Source organism: Besnoitia besnoiti, chromosome VIII, assembly GCF_002563875.1.
Source record: "Besnoitia besnoiti strain Bb-Ger1 chromosome VIII, whole genome shotgun sequence".
Lineage (NCBI taxonomy): Eukaryota > Apicomplexa > Conoidasida > Eucoccidiorida > Sarcocystidae > Besnoitia > Besnoitia besnoiti.
In genome coordinates, this window is record NC_042363.1 from 2,138,551 (window position 1) to 2,156,126 (window position 17,576).

General features: G+C 58.4%; 2 protein-coding genes across 2 annotated transcripts; one reads left to right on the forward strand and one right to left on the reverse strand.

Moving 5' to 3' along the window:
* Positions 1-826: 826 nt before the first annotated feature.
* Positions 827-3,680, forward strand: BESB_084230 (uncharacterized protein; the record flags this gene model as incomplete). Its single annotated transcript, XM_029366773.1, has 5 exons — positions 827-1,074; positions 1,279-1,802; positions 2,077-2,226; positions 2,702-2,940; positions 3,351-3,680. The coding sequence occupies 5 exons, from the start codon at positions 827-829 to the stop codon at positions 3,678-3,680; spliced, it is 1,491 nt and encodes a 496-aa protein (XP_029217233.1).
* A 721-nt stretch (positions 3,681-4,401) lies between these two features.
* Positions 4,402-14,063, reverse strand: BESB_084240 (DNA-directed RNA polymerase II RPB2; the record flags this gene model as incomplete). Its single annotated transcript, XM_029366774.1, has 14 exons — positions 4,402-4,917; positions 5,469-5,606; positions 6,034-6,203; positions 6,780-6,897; positions 7,268-7,811; positions 8,229-8,404; positions 8,861-8,920; positions 9,238-9,426; positions 9,889-10,263; positions 10,663-11,098; positions 11,450-11,712; positions 12,154-12,321; positions 13,004-13,229; positions 13,675-14,063. 14 exons carry the CDS (start codon positions 14,061-14,063, stop codon positions 4,402-4,404), a joined length of 3,768 nt encoding a protein of 1,255 aa, XP_029217234.1.
* Positions 14,064-17,576: the final 3,513 nt, after the last annotated feature.

Below are 17,576 nucleotides of genomic sequence, written 5' to 3' on the forward strand. Positions count from 1 at the left end.
AGGGTGGCTGTGCTCGAGCAGACGACTGCCTTCTACTTTTCCAGTTTCTTTCCCAGAAGGACTTCCATATCGCGGCCCTCTGACACCGGGTCGCAACAATAATTATTTGTCTTGCCGTTAAAAACATGACAGGGGCTGTACTCACGTTCGCGCGCAAAGCAGGGCCAGACGTCGCGGCAGCCAGTCCGCGCATTGGTGCCTCACCAGAAAAGACCGGCGGTACTAAACCCATATATCGGTTTGTTTACAATTGCTTTGTTTCGTGCATTTGTCGCCTCTTGTTGCTCTATACCTTGTACTGCAGCGTATTCGCAAGACATGCCCCCCATGAATCAGGGGGTGTTTTGCTAGCCGCTGGCTCCCTTGACTGGGCCTTGGCTCTGGTCGAAAGCCGACAAGGACGTCCCCATTCCCCAAAGTTGGATAAAAAAGTAGGTGAAGGAGGCCCCTTTGTAGCACTTGAGATCCGTATCAGTCAGCTGACAGCGACACCCAAGGATTCGCATGTGGTGCACGCTGATGGATGCACCAGACAGCCTCATGTTTTCCTGGGAACTCGTCACCCTTGAACGTCGCCAGCGTGCTCCACCCTTCATCAGACGATTGATATCCACGCAACTACTGAGACGTGTGGTGAATTGAAACACGCGCCCGCTTTCAAGCGTCGTTCTGCGCACAACTGCTCCCTGCGCGCCGGATTCCGCTCCTCGGTTCTGAGGAAATATTCACCTTTTCTGCCGAGCCTACAGACTATTCTCTCCTGTCCCCGCGTGCTCTGCAGCATTTTAAGGACATTCCGGTAGTCGTGACGAAGGAAGAGTTGATAATGTGGGCTGGCGAGCCGAGCAGGTTTGACCTTGCACCAGGTTACCCGGTCAAGCTGCTCCCTTGCGGGCCCCACACAGAAGCAAAAATATACGAAAAGAAAGAAGGCCACGGTCCTCAACTGAGTGGCATCCGCGAGGCCTACGATACCCATGTTGCGAATTTTAAACAGGCGCGGGAGAACGCTCGGCAAAACATGCTGAAGAATCTGCACCTATTTCACAGAGCCCGCGTTGCCTTCTTTCAGTGGTGAGCCGTTTTTCGTTTCCCGATTTTCCTAGCAGCGGGACTGAGGATCTGTCCAACGCGCAGCATCCCACGTGCTTCTGACTCAGCCGCGCCGAGCACGTTGAAGGAAGCTAGCATCTACAAAGCCGAGTATTTTGGGTTAACGTAGAAAACACAAGTCGACCTAATCCATCCCGGTGTCTGCGAATCTTCGCTGCCTTCCAGGAACGCCGAATTCTTGTCGCCTACGGCGTTTGAGATCGTTCAATCCTTTATTCCAGGCGGGGAAAACAGAGCTAACGTTGACGAGGTCGACGTGCTCGTCGTTGCATTTCAAGAGTTGAATAACTTAAGTGATTCTCAACATGAAAAGTTCATCAGGAAAGTAGTTGGCGCACTGAACGCCTTAAGCACGCATAGGACGTGGAGCTCCCGAGAGTCAAAGTTCAAGGAACTTTCCACTGTGATTGGAACGAAGGCGCACGCCCAGGGCTGGCGAGCCAACCGGCAAGCGATTTACACCATTGTTCGAGAAGGTGTCATCGATCCGCAGAAGACGCGAACTTGCTCGTGGTCCTTCCACCTGCGTGAGAAGGGCTTCGTGGCGGTTTCCTTGAAGCTGAACAACCTGGGCAGATTCCTGGCGGTCGGTGTCCACCTTCCCACCAAGAAAGGACAAAGCAAGTTCCTGTCAGATGTGCTCGATGAGGTCGTTGATGAGTGCGTACCCAGCAGAGAACGGGGAAAAGGTAACTGAGAAAGCTGCCGCTGTAGGGCTCCGTAGTAGCCCGCTGTGGGCCGACTTCGGGCAGTGCTGTCGCCAAAAACATTTTCAGCAAGGATACTGTGAAGGGAAGGGGGGTGGCAAGCTCTGCTTTCATAGTCTGCGTGCGGTGCTTGACAATTCCTCTCGAGCCTCGTGGCATGGGCGAAACCCATCTCCCCCGCACAGTGGATTGTGGGAGGGCTTGCGGCGACCGCACTGAGTCACTATTTGCTGCTTTGCGTCTCGCTTTCTTTCAGGCCTGGAATACTTCGCTGCAGGCGTTTACGTTCTGGGAGACTACAACTCCAGACTCTCTGCTCAGTCCGCCCAAGATACCGTCGATAATCTCAAGGATGAATCTGCGTACTGTGACCTCTTCGACCTGCCCCCAACGCCGCCGGAGGAGAGTAAGCTGTGGTCGCTTTTGTTGGAGTGAACCGTTGCTGCTGCAGCTTCGCCCTGTATCAGAAATACAATCTGTCAGTGTGACACAGGAGTACATAGAGATTTCTCCCATGGGAAGGTCGCAGAACAAGCGGCGGGAAGCCGTTTGTTCCCCGCTGCTAAAACCGGACTTCGCTTCCAATGGCGGTGTCATGTGCTCCCATTAATTAGAATCCTAGTACAAGTCACTAGGCATGCAATCTCAATCAGATAACGACTGAAGCTAGACTCCATGTTACACTTACTAAAATGGGATACGTGAGCAGCGGCTTTGGCTGGATTACGTGCGGAGGTTGTGGAGGAGAACTCAATCCCATGAAACGGTACATTCACTCCCAACCTCGCAGTGGAGGTGGACGTTAGGTCCTGCGTCTAACATCCACCCACACGTGCGGCCTCGCAAATCTTTTCGCGTGCGGCAAATGCGTGCCTCGTCAGGCGTCCTCGCGCACCAGTTGCTGTACATGACGGACTACGAACGCGCAGACAAGGAGAGCCGCTTTGCACCGATTCTGTGGGCGGCCGACTCGCTCGGCGGCGCAGACGACTTCGACGAGGGCGCGGGAGACCTTCGCGAGTCCCTGCTGCAAAGGAAATTCTCTACTGTGACCGCCTGCTACGCGGCGCCTTTCTCGTTCAAGTGGCAGAAAAGCTGCGTCCCAGGAAAAGATGCGAAGGTGAGGGAACCTCAGCGGTGGCGGGCGCTCACAATAGACAGATAGCCCCTTCCGAGAGGACCCTGAAATCTTTAGGGGGGTAGCTGTACCCTTGTCAGCGCTCGCCCGCTGCGCAGGCGTTCGGGGTGGCAGGCAGCTCTGCGGGAAGGGCGCCGTCTTGTAGCGCGCGTGCTGTCAGCTGCTGTGTACCCTAAACTCGTTCACCCCTGGTGTATTTGCTGAGCAAAGAGCCAGGCTGCGACAGGCGTCGGCCCCCCTTCCCCCTCTGCCGAAAGTCTCGGTGCAGCAAACTCCACGCTGCGGCGCACATACCAACCTACGGGTGCACCGGATGATACCAAGAGCGAGAAAACAGTCTTTGCATGCAGTTTGATCGACCAGTATCCCTATTCTCGCGTGCGCGTCTGCAGATGGCTGAGGTAACAAAGCGCTGCCTCACAGAGAAATCGAAGAAAGACGTCCGTGACACTGGATTTCTGGATCGGTTGTCCATCTGCATGCCAAACTCAAGCATCCCACCATCTGAGTCAGAGCTGCCGCGCAACGGTGCTTTCGTGACGCATGCAGAGCAACTCCTGAATCTGCGCAGCGACCACCTGCCTCAGCTGTTCATTGTGGACATTATCCGGCGGAAAGAGCCACCCTTCCCTTCTCATGATGATGACTCGGTGTTCCCCGTACACAAGGAGGGGGGAAAAAAGGCAGAGGCCCGAAAGCGCAGCAAGACGACCTATTGGTGACGGCGCTGCAGTTCCAAGCAGGTTCTTTCTAGAATGATTTTTAGTTATTGCGTGAACATCCGTCTCAAGAGGGGCGAGAGCCTGTCTCGCTGACGAGAGCTGCGAGTGGTTAGACGCAACATTGGCTGGCGTTTCCACCGCAGTAATTCTTGATCGCGCCTGCATTTTTCGGATGCACGCGTTATTTCCCAGCAAAGAAGGAAACCTTTCGCGTCTATCGAAACCTGGATCGACTCCCGAATCCGCCCGACCTGGCCGCGCCGCAGGGCGTGATTTACGCCTTCGCGTACCTTCGCGAGCCGCGCACTAAAGTGTCTGGCACATAGGCCCGTATTCACATCTAGATGCGTACAGCTACGCTTCCGCCCCGCCTTGGATAGCGGCGACGTTGCGCACGTGGTGATATTGCAGATGCTCGAGCTGAGCACAGAAACGAGTTAAACTAGTTCTCTTCAGAGGCGCTCGGCTCACAGAAAAGAAGTCGCTTCAGGAGACACCCGGACTCGATGCAGCAAGACGGAAGGACAAGCGCGAGTTTCAGATGCCTCGAGGTGGGCGATGCGTGAAAAGTTATCACGCGTGGCTTTCATGTGTGTGTAGACGCAACGCACAGTAGGTGTGAGCTCATGAGGACAGTAGACCAGACACTCCAAAGAGCAGGAGAAGCCCCTCCCCCCCCTCCCCCCTCCCTGGACCTCGCCCGACATCGCTCTGTCGGTGTTCACGCAACCTGTAGGACCAGTCTCGGATAGATGCACATGGTCATGAGCTCCTGAAGGAGGAGCTTGCAGGCATAGGGGATGCAGATTTGTGAGATTCGGGATTTGTTGTCGCAGAGTTTGCACTCGAAGTTGCCTCTGGAGAGGTCTGCGGTGCAGACCAAGCCGCAGATGTCGCAGACGTGGACTCGGTACGCGTCGCTTTGCTCGAAGAGGCGCTCCTTCAGCATGTGCGCGGCGCCGTGGCTGATCATGCAGTCGCGCTCCATTTCGCCGAAGCGCAGGCCGCCTTCGCGACTCTTACCCTCCATGGGCTGGCGAGTCAACATCGTCACAGGGCCGCGCGCACGCGCGTGAATCTTGTCGTCTACCATGTGCTTCAGGCGCTGGTAGTAAGTCGGCCCGAAAAACACCAGCGAAGGTAGATGCCGACCTGTGTGACCGTGATACAGCCGCTCGTTCCCGAACCGCTCGTAGCCCAGCGAGTGCAGACGGTTCGAGATGTCCAGCACCGCGTACTGCGCGAGACACGCGCACAAAAAACGCAGACAAAACGAAGAAGAACACGTCCAGCTCCAGCCGGAGGGCCCTAGAAACGCCACACTCACTCTTACGAAGTCGCGGCCAAGAGGTCAAAGCGCGCAGCTCGAAAGGCAAGGCCTCGCAGAACGGCCAAAAACCCCCCTCCTCTCAGACCGTCCGCCTGTGGGGCTTCACCTCGGCCCTTCCCCCCCCCGCCCCGCCACACGAGGATAGGGCTTCAGCACAACTGTATAGGCGGCAGCTGAGCGCGCGGATAATCATGCCGCCGATGCAGCTTCATCGAGCTGGAACGATCGACGAACCGAGATTCAACCGGTCACCCTGCGCTGTCCGCAGTCCCTAGAGCGACACAGCCGTCCCCGACCCCCCCGCCCCCCCCCGCCGCCCGCCGCGTCTGTTTTTTGCACTCGTGCAAGTCGCGACAGCGACTTGGCAGACACTGAGACACACACCTGCGAGAGGATAAGATGTGCCGCCTGTAGACTGGCTTCCCGACTCGAAGCCAGAAGGATGCGCGCGTGCTTACCCCGTTGAACGGCGTGGCGTCGCCTTCGCCGCCGAAAATCGCAGCGGTCTTCCCCAGCAGACATTCGACCAAGTGCCCGATTGTCATTCGCGACGGCACCGCATGCGGGTTCATGATGAGGTCCGGCGTGATACCTTCCTGAGGGCAGAGGGCGGGGGCGGGAGGGGGGGGGGAGAGCAAGGGGAGGCAGGCACGCATGAACAAGCGTTTTTTTTTTTGTTTTCCACACGCGTTCGCTTTTACGCTCGTCACAGAAGCGTGGGTGTGAAATGCGTAACTGCGCCGACCTCGCGGCGGAAATCGAGCACGCACCGTGCCTCTACACACTCAACTCCTCGCCGACTGCTGCCTTCCGGGGGCACCAGCCCTACGAGCTTCGCGGCAGCGCCACGCAGGTCGCATGCCACCGACACGCAACAGGAAGACACCACCCTGCGCAGAGCTCAAAACTGCCTGTTTCGCAAGCCTGGCTGCCCCGTGAGACGCAATTTGCGGCGTCCCCTACGCTTGCCCAGTTGCGTGCATCACCGACTCTCCCTCCTGCCTACTGCAGAAGCAGCCTCACCTCGTTGAAAGGCATGTCTTCGGTGCGGTAAGAGATTCCGATAGTTCCCTTCTGTCCGTGTCGCGAAGCGAATTTGTCTCCTGTCTGCGGGATGCGCACACTACGCACTTTGACCTTGGTGAAGCGACTGCCGCGGCTGTTGACCGACAGCATCACCTGGTCGACGACGCCTGCAGACCGGCACACACAGCCACGCCAAACACACAGAAAAAATGGGAAAGAACCGGCGAAGAGCTGGGATGGCTGCGCTTCAAGCGCGCAAGAGCCGCAGGCTCTCGCAAAGCCCAACGCGCACGTCTGACCGTCGAGGGCATCAGACGCCAGTCGAAACCCTCACATACGCCGGCAGAAAACGGATGCGCACGCGCAGATCCGCGTCGGGCGAAGCTCTGCTCTCCGCGCGGCCTCTCATCGCGTGAACTCCTGTCGAGGCAATGGCGAAAAACCAGCCGTGCCTCATCGGCAGAAAAGGCGCGACTCGCGAATGCAAACACAAAGAAATACACGCTGTTTGCATAGTCGCACGGACCAATATGCATGCATAGAGGGGCTGGTCCACGTGCGCACGACTGTTGGCGAGTGAGTTAGTTGTGTGTCCGACGAGCACAGGAGGATCTCGAAAGAGCCGGATGTCGTGTAGCAAAAGACGTCTCAGTTGATTCTCCGCCGCCTCCGTCGTTAGCGCCACAGAAACACATCACCTCGCTCTCCCCCGCCGACCCCCCTGCATGTTGCGGCGGCCTCACCCGTTTCAGACGAACGTAGACAGAGGGAGCAATCACGCTTGCGTTTCGCGAAAGGCGAGGCTACTGCTCCCCCCGGAGCTCCCCCTGGCCCGTTGTCGTCGTCAAAGATCGGCGAAGTCTGCGCAAAAACGCGGGAGAGTGACAATGCAGAAAGGTGAAAAACGAGGGCGCCCGTCGCCGCGCCGCGCGACAGCGCGACACAAGCAGCCGGGGGCACGTGCGCAGAAGATCGATGGAGAAACACTTCTCTGCGGGTAGCCGTCTTGGCGTCCTTTCTTCCTGCAAGCCCCCAGCCAGCTCTCTTGTCCGGCGGTTTGTGGAAAACTCATCTCCCCTAGATCGCGGGCGGCCGCAGGCCTCTGCCCGCGCGGTTTGACCGGGCTGCAGCTTCTTCTCCGCCCCCTTCGAAGACCTACAAAAGCTGTGCGCAGCAGAGACGCACGCATGCGCAAAAGCGCAAGTTTTGTTTTTTCCGCGTGTGCGCCTACCTTCCCGATAATGACATCGTCCCCAAGAACGCGGCTGCCAGGCTCGACGAGGCCGTCTGCGTCGAGCTTGGAGTAGTCGCCTCGCTTCATGCCCTGGACGTATTCAATGTTTGGCGGCTCGAAGCTCTCCACCATCAAGCTTCCTTGCTGTCTCTCTTCGCTGCAGTAGGTCCGGTAGAAGACGGATCTGAACAGGCCGCGGTCAATGCTCGACTGGGACATGATCAGACTATCTTCTTGGTTGTAGCCCGAGTAGCAGAGAATGGCGACAATTGTGTTGATGCCGGCAGGCAGCTCGCGGAAGCGCAGAAACTCCATCGCCCTCGTGCACACTAGCGGCTTCTGCGGGTAGTAGAGCAAATGCGCCAGCGTGTCCATGCGATGATTGAAGGACGACGTGTACACACCCATCGCCTGTTTGCCCATAGCCGACTGGTAGACGTTACGCGGCGACTGATTGTGATCTGGGAAGGGAATGATGCTCGCGCAGACGCCCAGAATCAAGGACGGATGGATCTCGCAGTGCGTGTACGGAAAGGCCTGCCTGAACAAACAGACGAAACACACACGCAAATTCCGAGCCGGCGCTCAACGCATGAGCCGCATCGCCCATCCAGCGAGCGAAACGCGAATCTCGTTTCCCTTCCCCGAAACCCTTCCCTCCCCCCCCCGGCCGTGACTGGATCCCAGCCACAACGACCCCCACCAGATGCCGCCGAGCGAACAAGAACAAGCCTCAGACCAGCTCGCCACGGCCGCGCGAGAAAGACGCTGTGCGCCCTTGTAGACACACACCGCCGTCATTCTCGTCTGCAAGAAGAACTGTTTCTCAGACGCCAACGCCGGCATCGGCCGCCCCCTTCTGCCGTCGACTCTTCCTCTTTCTTTCTTTCCGCTGCAACGCGCGGCTCTCTGTGGAGGGATGAAGTGGCTCAGATGCGAAGGCACTGCGGTTCCTTACCTCTTCTCGCTGCGGATGTCCTCGACAAACATTGCAATCATGCACGTCTCTTCTTCTTCGCAGTCCACGAACTCGATGATACCCTTCTCCATGAGGTAGCCCCAGCTCTTCTCATCCTTGCCTCGTCGCTGCAGCTCCTCCAGGTGACAACGCCTCATCACGAGATCGCGCGTATTCTGTGAAAACAACGCAGCGCGCCAAAAAGTGAGGCGCGATCGCCCCTCTCCCTCTCGAAGCGGCAGGCGTCGCTGCGAGGAAACGGCGTACTTTCCACCCGCCACCGCCCACGAACCCGCACGGGCGCGTAGGCATCACGTAGGCACACAACTACATATATATATATATATATATATATGCATGCAGTGCTTGTGTGACTTGGTAAATACACTAAAGCTGTCAGCATGACCGCCAAAGTCCAGACTGTCCCTGAGCTCCAGAGAGAGCCAAGAGAGAACGTCTGACACGAGGGAGAAAACGCCGCTCCTACTAAGGCAAGGACGCACATATACATATATATATATATATATATATATGTAAATGCGTATGAAAGATGTATCTATATATATATATATATATGAGGGATTCCCGTGGGAACCGGCGCAAGGTGGAGGTGAAAGGGAATCGCCACGTACCTCGTCGACAACGAAGAGCGGCCGCATGGCGCGTCCAGCGTCTGTGAAGATCTTCACTTCCTGTGGACGCGCGAAAACAACAACTGGGTCTTGCACGCTGAAACTCTATCCACTTGGCATCGGGGAGTCCCCCTCCGCAGCGCGGAGAAATGGAGGCACAAAGGACACGACAAGAGCGGGAGAGGGCAGAATGCAAAGGACCATTCACATCGCGAAGCACCAAAAAAAAAGATGTTTCTGAGCTCTCTCGTCGTCAATCCGGCCTCGAAAGGAGTGAACGAAGCCCCTACACCCCTGAGTGGCATAGAAGAGACGCCTCGGCGCGCCCCGGCAGCTCAAGGGAACTGGCGTTTCGAGGCGCTTCCTGCGTTTCTTACTCTGTTCACGAGGTCGCGGACGATGGAGGTTTCGCTCGAAATGTCGCAGCGGCGCCGGAGCTGACGCAGCGTCTGGCAGAGCACGTCGGCTTCATCGAAGCACCCGACCCAGCTTCCATTAACAAAGACTTTCACGCGCTCCTTGATCACGTCCGGCGTCATTTCCTCCAGGGGATCCAGGCCCCACTCCTGGACATACAAGGTGGACAACAGCAGAACCACGCCGCGGGATGACGCAACAACATCTCCGCCCGACCATCACTCCGAGACATACGCCCACGCATCAACACAGATCTGCACACAGAAACTAATTTCGACGGAAAGGGGCAAAACTCTGTTCGCTTCTGCGCCACCGCCGGCGCACGGTCCGCCTGAAGAAAAACATGCTCGCCCCTGGTACACAGACCACAAATACAGATGCGCGAATTGACGAGCAGATGTGTGTGCGTCTAAATACTCATACGCGGGGAGAGGGGCAGACGGGCGGGGGGGAGGATAGATACGACACGCGCACGGGGGGTCGTGCGCTGTGATGAGTCTGGAGTGCGCGAGAGCAGCGGCGTGGGCGCAGGACTACGGGGAGACGTCACTTTCTTCTCTGCAGCGGCTTTTTGGGATTCATCGAGGCGGCTGGCGACTCGGCGCGCGTACCACAAGGAATTCGTGGACTGTGTTGGTCGCGCTGCCGACGCTGATGTCAGACATGAGCGCGAGGTTCTTGACGAGGCCGACGGCCTGACCTTCTGGGGTCTCTGCGGGGCAGATCATTCCCCAGTGTGTGTTGTGGAGTTGGCGGGGCTTCGCCATCTTTCCTTCGCGGCCGAGCGGCGTGTTGAGGCGTCTCAGATGCGAGAGCGCCGAGGCGAAGGTCAGCCGATTGAGCACCTGCGCGACTCCCGTGCGCACGATCTTCCCTTCCTTGTCCTTCCCCCAGTTGCCCGTCGCAATCTGGTACTGCAGCCCCTGCGTGATCTGCGAGGCACTGCGAATCGCGCCCGCCACGTCGAACGACTTGCCGTGGTCAACCTGAGCGCGAAGGCACACAGGCCGCGCACGCGCAGCTAACAGACACGCGAGTGAGCCGCAGCGGGACACCGCGCCAGCCAGCCAGAAACACTCCGACCCACCGACCCCGTCGCCAACTGCCGCGCCCACGCGCCTCCGCGACAGCCAACCGTAGAGCCTACGCCCTGAATCGCCCGCGAAAAGGACGCCCGCAGAGGCGTGAAACCCGCGCAGACGCACGTCTCGGCCTCTTCTCCGCGCCACGCGCAAGGGCGCCGAGACCGCGCTCGCCGCCGAAACTCTCCGCCCGCGCGCTGCTGCGCCCTCGTGCTGTCTGCGTCGCCTCGGCTGTCGCTACGGAGTGCCTGAGGGCGAGAGCACCGGACGCTCGAGGCGGGGGCTCCCTGCGGCCGCACGCACCTGTCTCTGCAGGATGCGTCTGACGTCTTTGATCATTTTGCGGTAGAGCGTGCCGAAGCTGGCGGCGATGAGAGGGCCAGCCATGTCGAGGCGTTTCTTGCCAAAGTGGTCGCGGTCGTCTTGGTTGATTCGACCCAAGTCGGCGAGCAGCAGGCGGTGCACCATGTAGCCGATGAAGAACGCTTTCTTGTTCTCGCAGCCCGCCTCCGTGCCGACGTGCGGCAGGACTTCCTTCCGGAGCAGCTCGCGCGCGTACTGAATGCGCTTCTCGCGCTGGGCGCCGACAGTCGGTCCGCGCTTCCCGATGAAGTCCAGACAGACGTCTTGCGTGCTGTAGTCGAAGCCCTCCTCCAGCGAAGGCTTCATCAACGCAATCAGCTGCGGGTCCTTCAGGTCGTACGCCACGCGCAACAGAATGTCGCGGTCCGAGATGCATCTGCGGCGGCCGCAGCACACAGAACACACACGAACTGCACGCCTCCCGTCGTCGCCCGTCGCCGAAAAGCGGAAACCAGCTAGCGGAGAAGACAAACGGACCGCACGCGACAACCCGCTGCCTACTCTTTCGCGCATACACGAATCCTTTCACGTGGACATGGAATTAGGTGCACGGCAAGGGAAGAGGAAAGAAGAAGGCAGCTCGGCAAACCTCGACAGATGGAGGCACGCGACCTACACTTTGGTAATGGGCTGCAGTCGCTTGGAGGCGCGTTGCAGCTGATGCCGGGTGGTGTCTTCTGTCGTGTGCTGACTCTCGCGGGGGGTTGCCTGTCTCTGTATGTCTTACCCGAGCGCTCTAAAGAGAATGACGATGGGAATTTCTGTTCGAATATAGGGCAGGGCAGCCACAATCTGTCCCCCAGGTCGCCCCCCTTTGCCACCGCGGCCTTCGCCGCCAGTCCGGCTCCGCTTCTTGACCGCGAACCCGCTGGTCGCCTGCATGCCCTCTTTCTGACTGCGGACTTCCGCGACCCAGCCGAACTTGGACGGCTGCTTCTTCTGGAAGACGTAGACGAAGTTCGATGCCATGCGTTCTTGAGCCACGAGGACCTGCCCAGACACACAGACGAGCCTTCCCAGCGCAAAAAAAGTGGAGCCCGCGGCCTTCACGTACGCCCCGCGCGTTGGCTCAGAGCGAAAGGCTACGGGAAACAAGACCGCCGACGGTTCGCCGAGCAACTCAGCGAACGCATATCGTGTTAACGCTCGGCGTACACAGGCCTTCATGCGCATACACACATATAGGGTTTAGGGTTTAGGATCCATATATACATACAGGTACATATATATACAGAAACACAGATATATATGCAGAAAGGGATATGGAGGGTGGCGACAGTGAAGGTGGCGGTGGCACTGATACCCGCGCTCTTCCTAGACGTGAGTGGGGGCGGAGGTAAATAGGGCAACCGGCGCCGGCAAGCGGCCGGAAATCGATCGTTGAGAGGGCGAGAGGGGCTTCCCGCGAACACTGGCAAACCGTTTGGTTACCTTTTCGCCTCCGTTGATGATGAAGTACCCGCCCTGGTCGTAGGCGCACTCGCCCACGTCTGCCAAGTCGTGCTCAGGAAGATCCTTTGTCCAGCAGTACGCGGACTTCAACATCATGGGGATACGGCCCAAGAGCACTCGACTGTAAGTGACCTGATCCACGAGGCGCTGAACAGACAACCGAGATAGAGTCGCCGGCAACACGGAACGCCTCGGCTTCAGCCCGTTCAGGAAAAACCTCGCGGGCGCCGCCGCGGAGAAAAGCGCAATGGGGATAAGGAAAATCCCCACGCCGCCACTGTCGCATTTGAGGCGGGCGACGGCGTCTGATGTGCGCAGCGCCCGCTCGCGCGAGGCGAGGCACGCGAGATACACACGTAAAGAGGAGACACATTTTTCGACGCGTGAGACTCTGCACCCACGAAGAAACCCACAAAAACACGCCAACGAGGCCTGCGGGTCCTCCCACGACGCTGACGCCCTCCGGAGTCTCGCTACAGGCGCAGCGGGGCCAAAAACACTTCCCTCCGTCTGCCTCGGATCTCTAAAACGACGCAAGCATGCAAAGCGATCTCGCGGCGGCAAGGCAAAGCTGCTGCTGAGTACTCAGCGCGTTGCCCGTCAGCGGCTCCACGAAAAGCTTCCTGCGGCGCGTCCGCCGCCGTTCCAGGATCGCCCGCGTTTGAGCTTGACGACGCGGGCAACCCCACAGGGGACACAGAAAGACCGAGTGCAGGGAGAAAGCCGGGATCTCTCAGGGCGCCGCAGGCTGTCTCGAGGGAGACGGAACGCACGCTGGAGCCACATACCGACCGGCCGCTGCTAAAGGCGAATAAGAACTGCCGCCTACCTCGACGCCTGTGTCAGGGTCCACTGTGTACGTCGTTTGCTCCACGTCGACGTAGAGAGGGCTGGAGTAAGTGAGGTTTCGAGTGCGCGCCTCGTAAGGCCACAGGTGCTTCGAGATGCCTTCCTTCTCCTCGACACTCGGCCGATTCAGCGAAAGCTGGTCCATCTTCAGTCGGTAAATGACGTTGCTCTCGACCTCCTCCTCGGGGCGGTACTGCGGAGTGGGTCTGAGCAGAGGACGCAACGAGCCAGCAGCAGCCAGCTGAATGCGCGCAGAGCCAACGGGAAACGGGACGGACCGGGACACGCTGGAGGCTCGTCCTGCTTTGAGAAGGCAGCAACTTTTATCTCGCGCGAGTTCCTGGGGGGCTGCCGCCGCCCTGGACGTCTCCGCCGGCTTTGAAGCCGCGGATGGAAGAGCCTTGCAGCCTCGAACCAGCACCGCGCAGCTGCTGAAATGTGCGGCGAAAGTCTCGTGAGCAGCGAGGCGAGCACCGCCTCGGTGGCGTTTCACTGCACTCAGTTTCGCTGCACCGCATCGAATGCGGCTGTGGCGCACGCGGGGAAAGGCGCAGATTCCCTAGACGCCTTTTTCGACTGGTAGCCCCCGGCTGACCGTCTGACCGTGGAGAGGCATGTCACAGTCCATTGTCCTTGCATCGCCGAACGTACCTGATTTCAATGGGAGGGTGCTCATCGATGATTTCTTGGATTTTGTAGGACACGAAGTCGTTGAAACTCTCCAGCTGCTGATTGACGAGGCCGTGGGAGTGAAAAAAAGAGCTCACGACCGCCCAGCAAGCGTCCTGGTCGACTGGGCCTTGATCCGCTTCATCTCCACGCTCTCCCTCGTCTTCATCCTCGGGGAAGAAGACGTCGGTCTGACGCGCCTGCGGGTCTGCCGCCTCTCCGCCGCCGTAGTAAAAAGCCGCGTTCGAAGCGCCTGCAGTTCTTGAGGCGGGCTCGTAGTGCGAGGCGACTCCGACACTTTCGCCTCCTGCAGCGGCGTAGGCAACGTCTCCGTGCCCGCCGGGCCTGTCTGCTTCCCACGGATCTTCCATTTTGTCAACGCCGGAGAGGATGCAGCGTCTCCGATCTGCGCACGGGGAAGCCGGCTGCTGGTGCAACTCGAAAACCGCGAGTCCTTCGAGGCAGACGAAACCCGAGACACTGGAGCGAAATCCACTGCGTACTGCGTGACCGCAGAAAGGATTCGAAAAAAAACCTGTTGCCCCCCGCGTATCTTACGACGGTTATAGGATCTAGAGATGGAATGAAAGCGAATGCCGGGCGAAGCCTGGGAGGTCAAACTCGGCTCTGTGTGTATACAAGGGCGGCGCTCAACAAAGGCGGCTTTGCGACGCAGGAGTAGGACGCAGCCGCGCCCCGAAGAACATCAGTTGATCAAGGTGTAGCCCGCTTGAAGAACAACAAACGCTTGACCGTGGTCGTGACAGTCCACACGCAGACGGCTCGGCCTCGCATAATGGCAGACTCTCCCGCCATCCCTCGAGGGAAGTCAGCGGGGATGGAAAAGCAGGTAAGCCGTCATGGATCGGATGCGCGGCGGTCGCCTGCCTGCTGCCCGAAAAAGGTTCAAGCAGGGGGCAGCTTCGGCGGACTAGAATATCCCTGAGGCGCAGAGTGAGTTGGAAGACTGGCACGCCCCCGTGTCGGTTCCCAACGAAAGAACTCAGAAAAAATACTCGCAAGGCAGCGTTCCTCCACTGCGATGCCAAAGCTGAGTGGGGAGGGAGTGCGGTCAAAAACGTGGAATGAACAACCGGAACAAAGAAAGGACTGTCGGGAAAAAACAAGCAGGAGTGGGTAGAACACGAAAGAAGCGATTAGGCCAGAGTGAGCTCGCAGGGACCACATGCGAGGGGATGATGCTCTTGTGCAAAAAGGCACCGACGAAGAGAGGACGAAAGAAACAGGCGAGTCACTCTTCTGCCTCATGAAGTGAGGAGAGGACGAGAAAATGCTGCTTCGCGAAACTTGGAGACACGTCAGGTTCGCAGGTCCGGGCGTCGTGCGCCGAAATCCGACTACGGAAGCATGCAGCCACGCGAACCAACCGAGCTGCATGCAAAACGACGACGGACGCTACCTGTCGACACCACGCCGCCGCAAGACATCTCAGAATCGCGGCACAGACTTACCCGTCGCATCTGTCGTACACTCAGAAACAGTGGAATACCCCTGTGACCATCCATCCTTGACTGGTGGCGGAGCAAGTGAGGTCTCACCATTTTCTCACGTAAAGAGTTGCTTGAACTCGAGCAACTGCGCCGTGGCCGCGCGACGGGAGTGCTCCGGAGGGGGGGGGGGAGGATTTCGGCACCCTTTCGATCTGCATCGTCACAGGAGTAGCCGGGACATCTCGGGTTGTTTGCAGCATCTTCTTCGGCGATGCCGGAGGGGTCTTACGGATACGTCGCCTCGCGGCGGATATCCAGCGACGGTGAGGAAAGGCCGGTGGTTTCTCGTTGCCAGTGCTTCGCCATGCAGCGCAGCAAAATGCCACTGCGTCACCACTCTGGCGCGAATTACTTTGACCTGCAGGGCTGGTGCACTAGACTACTCACATGTGTATACGCACGTCCTGCCGCTTCGCACATCTGCTTTTGCTGCCAGCGCCCGTTTAAATAGCAGCCTCCAGCGGCGCCGCACGATCTCATCACATGTCCATCGGTGCCTCGTCAAAGCATTTCGTGGATGTACGCAGTCTCTCTCATCTTTGGGCGTCCGGACGCGCCGTTAGACTCCCTGCCTGCGCGATGATAGAAGCACACGGCGAGTCGCTCAAGGAAGGTCTGGTTTCGGGTATACTTTCTTTATGAGCAAACGTGCACGGGGTCGGTCCTCGTCGAACTCCACGCGAACTGCGGAGAGTTGGAGCAGGGTTGTCACGGGTCAGCTTCTCTGTGCTGCAGTCTGACTGCATACGATTCGTATGTGAGCGGGCCGTCGTTGTGACGGGGAAGGAGTGCCGTACGTAGGTTCGCGGGTGCGTCGAACAACAAGTCGCTAGTGAAAAATTGCTTTTCGACTCAGTTTGGGGTCTGTAGCCTCCGCGAGAAGCCAGGTGAGCCACGCTGACTACAAGCGGGCACCGCACTGGAATCCGCACTTTCCAGATTCTGGTCAGAAACTCGATAGAGATGGAGAGCTCGTGCGCAGTTTGGTCAATAGCGATCGGCGTCTTTCCTCATCGCCACGCAGACACAAGAGTTCTGCGCCGCCGTACAGCCTCCGCCATCTCGCGTCTGCGGGCACTGCTGCCATGGCATCAAGCGTTCCGCGTGCCTGTTAGATAAACGAGTGGCGGCTTTTGAACAGAGCTCGGCGTGAAACGCACGTTGCGATGCGAGCATACCATGCCGCTCTCGCGTCGTTTGCCTGTGCGGGAGGTGTGTGAAGAGTTGCTGAGGGGCTGGTTCGAGTCCTCTCTCGCCTCCTATGTAGAACAAACCAGACTGGTATCCACCTAGGGTGACAGTCCTCCCTATCACTGCATCGTGTGGAGGGATAGCGTCGTTAGCTCGGAAACGTGGGCGTCGTTCTTTTGCCGTCCAGTCATCAGGCTCCACAGGACAGTTACCTCCACCCCGCTCACGCTTTCTACACTGGAAGCGGCGTCCTCAGACACGCAGAGCCACGGAATTCCAGTAAGAAAGTCGCGGAACATGGGGTTCATGCCAGCGTGATTGGGGGGAAATGCACGCGCAAAGGTCCTGGGGCGGAATATGCGAAGAGTGCTTATGGAAGAGTCCAGCTCCCCGGGACAAAGGGATACGCGGAATCCCCTACAGGGTAAACTCAACAAACCGGACCACGGCACGATAGGAGCACCTTCCCGGCCGTGAGAGTCGCTGTCACGAGGAACGCTGGGTTTTAAGCTTGCCAGCTTCCTCTCGTAGATGGAAAAGACACACGACAGGGAAAAAAGGAAAACCGCTGTCATTTTCAGGGAAAAGGACGCGCGCGCGTTGCCCACGTGAAAGAGCATCGTCCCCTCGAGCGGCTTTTCTGGCTGGACGCTTTTAGCGTTTTTACCTCAAAACTTTGGCACAAGGGACGACCAATCGCCCTCTTTCCGTTGAAGGCGCACACAGCGGCGCTAGAAAGGAACGCCACCAAGGCCGCTGCACTCGCCTTCTGTCGTTCCTCCCACTACGACTCTCACCTCGATCGTCCCTTCTCCTCCTCTGCCTAGAGTCCCCCCAGAACCTTGCACGGTTTTTTCACGACCGCCGTATGTGCACCGGGAGCTTTAACCCAAAGTTTTCGCGGGCTCGGCTGCAATGCTTTCTTCTTTGTCGCCTAACCAGCTCCACGGTTCCATTTTTTTGCCCTTTCTGCAAACTTCCTTCCCCACGCCTCGCCTGTTCGCTCGGTTCGTTCGCCCTTCCCCCCCTTGCCTCCGCTCTCTCCCTGCGCGCGCGTACAGCACGTACATGTATGAATATGCCATGCATATCTTACACAGCAAAACTCGTCTCGTGGTCGTTTTCTTGCTCAGTCACGTCGCGCCTCGTTTGCCTTTGTCTCGCAAAAACTCCCCGATAATG